The sequence below is a fragment of the Gadus chalcogrammus genome, chromosome 13, assembly GCF_026213295.1.
Source record: "Gadus chalcogrammus isolate NIFS_2021 chromosome 13, NIFS_Gcha_1.0, whole genome shotgun sequence".
NCBI classification, from domain to species: domain Eukaryota; kingdom Metazoa; phylum Chordata; class Actinopteri; order Gadiformes; family Gadidae; genus Gadus; species Gadus chalcogrammus.
In genome coordinates this window covers 13601727-13604887 of record NC_079424.1, presented here as the reverse complement: position 1 = coordinate 13604887, position 3161 = coordinate 13601727, and the positions used below count along the sequence as shown (strand labels likewise).

General features: G+C 41.7%; 1 protein-coding gene across 1 annotated transcript in view; it reads right to left on the bottom strand.

Annotated features, from left to right (window-relative positions):
- The window catches only part of necab3 (N-terminal EF-hand calcium binding protein 3), a 32897-nt gene continuing 29736 nt past the window's right edge, over window positions 1–3161 (bottom strand). Inside the window, exons 13-14 of the mRNA XM_056606825.1 lie at window positions 3068–3159; window positions 1–1308 (exon numbers count right to left, since the gene is read on the bottom strand). Of these exons, the coding sequence (XP_056462800.1) occupies window positions 1265–1308; window positions 3068–3159 (136 nt within the window). The 3' untranslated portion in view covers window positions 1–1264. The remainder of the gene's footprint in view (window positions 1309–3067; window positions 3160–3161) is intronic.

Genomic DNA, 3161 nt, shown 5'->3' with positions numbered 1-3161 from the left:
TTTATTAAAGTTACTTATATTTTTTACAGTCAGTGAGAAAGTTATTTTACCAAACAAAAATCACAACGTAAATATCAGCATGAGTGAGCTTATATAAATAGCGAAGATACACACGACTATGTGTGAATATTAAATACAATACACTGAAAATAGATCAATTATTTTTCACTTTCAACAGAGGGATGCAACCACATCTCTCCCATGTTAATTTGACTTCTAAAGAACTAGGACGAAGGTAAAGAGCTGATAGTCTACGATTACACTGAGCTATAAATAAGATATCTGGGCAGGGCTTGTGGCATATCAAAACAAGCATTTTTTTTGTTGCATCAATCACGTCACATCAGGGTACCTAGATAAAAAATAAATGAATGAATGTTCCATCATATGACAATGCGAATGCAAAGACGTGAAACGCTGGCATGCCACGCCAACATCGGCACACACACACACACACACCCCATAATACCTCTAGCGCACACACACACACACACACACACACACCCACACACACACACCAACACCCACACACCCCTTAGATCAACGTTAGTCCGCTTCCACTCTTGTGTTTCCACTAACCTTCTATGAACTAAAGTGCATGAACGGAGAAGTAAAGAAAGACAAAGGGGTTAAAAAGGGGATTATGAGGGAAATGCTGGGAAAGCGTTGGTGTTGTTCAGGCTTGTTTAGCGTTGCGTTGAGAGAGGTCGTGTGCTGAGAGAGTGCAGATGGACCAGGCTGCAGCTGCGGCCCCTCCCCTCTGTGTGACAGCAGCAGCAGGCGGGGGCTGCAGCTGGGGAGGGCGCCGTCGAGCCACTCTGCCACATGCAGCTTTCAAACACATAGTAGCTAGTTAGGCAAACGCTCTCATCTATTATTTTAATGCATGCGAGTGAGTGTGTGTGTATGTGTGTGTGTGTGTGTGTGTGTGTGTGTGTGTGTGTGTGTGTGTGTGTGTGTGTGTGTGTGTGTGTGTGTGTGTGTGTCTATGTGTATGTGTGTGTGTGTGTGTGTGTGTGTGTGTGTTTGTGATTGTTTGTGTGTATATGCACAAAGACAAGAAAGAAAAGTGTGGGTTTTGGGTGTGTGTGTAAAAGGACAAGATGAAAGTGTATGTGTGTGTGTGTGTGTGTGTGTGTGTGTGTGTGTGTGTGTGTGTGTGTGTGTGTGTGTGTGTGTGTGTGTGTGTGTGTGTGTGTGTGTGTGTGTGTGTGTGTGTTTGATGGTCCAGTCCTAAGTGTGGGCAGTGGGTACAATTCTGGGCTCAATTTATGTTGTCATTGTTGTTGGTCATTATCCACCAGGAAGCTGCAGAGAGAGAGAGAGAGAGAGAGAAAAGTGAGGAGACGTTACAGCCTTCACCAATGCTGTGTTAAAGAAAGGAAATATTCATATCAAACGGATGGTGACAATTTATTGGTCTACTGAATTTAAAGAGCCCAGGGGACCAAATTTATGCCTGAAATGTAAAACCTTGGCCCACTGTATTAAAGAGAATTGTCAGTGTATTGCAGAATTATATGTCAGGGTAAAATCCAGCTTTCTCTAGAATAATGAACACTCTGGACCGAATAGTAAGGTAAGGTATTTGTTATGCGTTGGTACCTTATGAACACAATGCTGCAATTACTTTTAACGGTTTATAGATCATATATATATATATATATATATATATATATATATATATATATAGTATACATATATATATAAACACACACACATGATTTTTTGCCAATTCCTTGGATAATCCAAATCAAAGTTGCAGTGTGTATCATTAGGTGGCATCTAGCAGACCGGACAAGTATGAAATGGAATATATAATATTCATAAAGATGGATATTATTCATAATAATATCCATGTGTTGGAGTATAATCCCATGATAGTAAGAATGGTTGTGTTTTCGTGATCTAAGGCTAGAGCCCTTCGTATCTCCATAGGGTCGTTTCACTGGGAGCTCACCCTGTTGCTCCACCATGTACCTACAGGAGCCCAGAAAGGACAAAATACTTTTTAATTCAATCAAAAAGGTGTGTTTTGGCCTACGTGTTATAGTAATAGGGGGGGGGGCGACGACCCATGGCAACAGACTCATTTGGGATACCTTTTCAGTACCAAAGTTGTGGAGGAGCGTTATAATGAGCAATGTTGCATAGGAAATATGCCACAAAGCATGACGTTATACTATAATTGTCCGAGAAGCTTAACCCTCTCTCAGGCGAGCCTCATTTAGCCAGTGAAGGCAAGCAGGCTCCGTCCTTTTGCCAAAATATCCTACGTTCAAGAGGAGTCAATTAAAATGGAGTTCCACACACTTTTTAACCAAAGTGTAAAAAACATAGCCAATGGCAGTTTGCAGATGCAGGGGATTAGGATAAGTGGCCGTGCAATCTTTAACAGCTCCATGTTTTGGAAACATTTGTTTTTGAGGTGGGGTCCCTGTAAGATAACTTAAGATAGGCACTTTAAGAGAAAGTTGGTTTCCAACAAAACTGTTATCAAAAGCATATCAAAAGCCCTGCAAGTAAACATTGGCTCGCAGCGCAGACTGCTAACAAGATGAACGATCAGTACATATAACAGATGTATATGTCTAAGAATGCAGTTTACCAATATGGATGCAATAAGAGGACTGTGTGTTGAGAAACATATATAGGCAAAAAACAAAAGGTTACCTCAGCCATGTCCTACAACATGTACAGTGACCAGGATAACTTTGACAGAGGCACCTGATTGTGATTGGTTTGAAATATTTGAGATTGTCAAAATTACTTCTTGAAGCTTCATTCAGTAAATGTAACTGATGTTTAGTTTTTTTTCGATAATGCAACATTTGCTATTGCTGCCATGGTTATTGATATGGATCCTGCTAAAAGGGAGGGGGCGGGGGGTATTCCGTTGGTTCACTGCTAGATGCCTCTAAATTGTACACACTGGATCTAATATCGACAAATCTGCCCGCTAGCCCCTGGGGCAATTGCTGCCGGCGCGTTTTATGCAGATACATTTTGGATTACATTCCGTCGGCCACAGATAAAAACTAGAAAGATGGAGGCCAGAAGCACTGACCTGGGACCAGCATGGTGGCCACTACCTCTGGACCCACAAGCATCTGGATGACGCAGCGCTGGAAGTCTTTACTACTGTTGGACTGCAGGTAGCT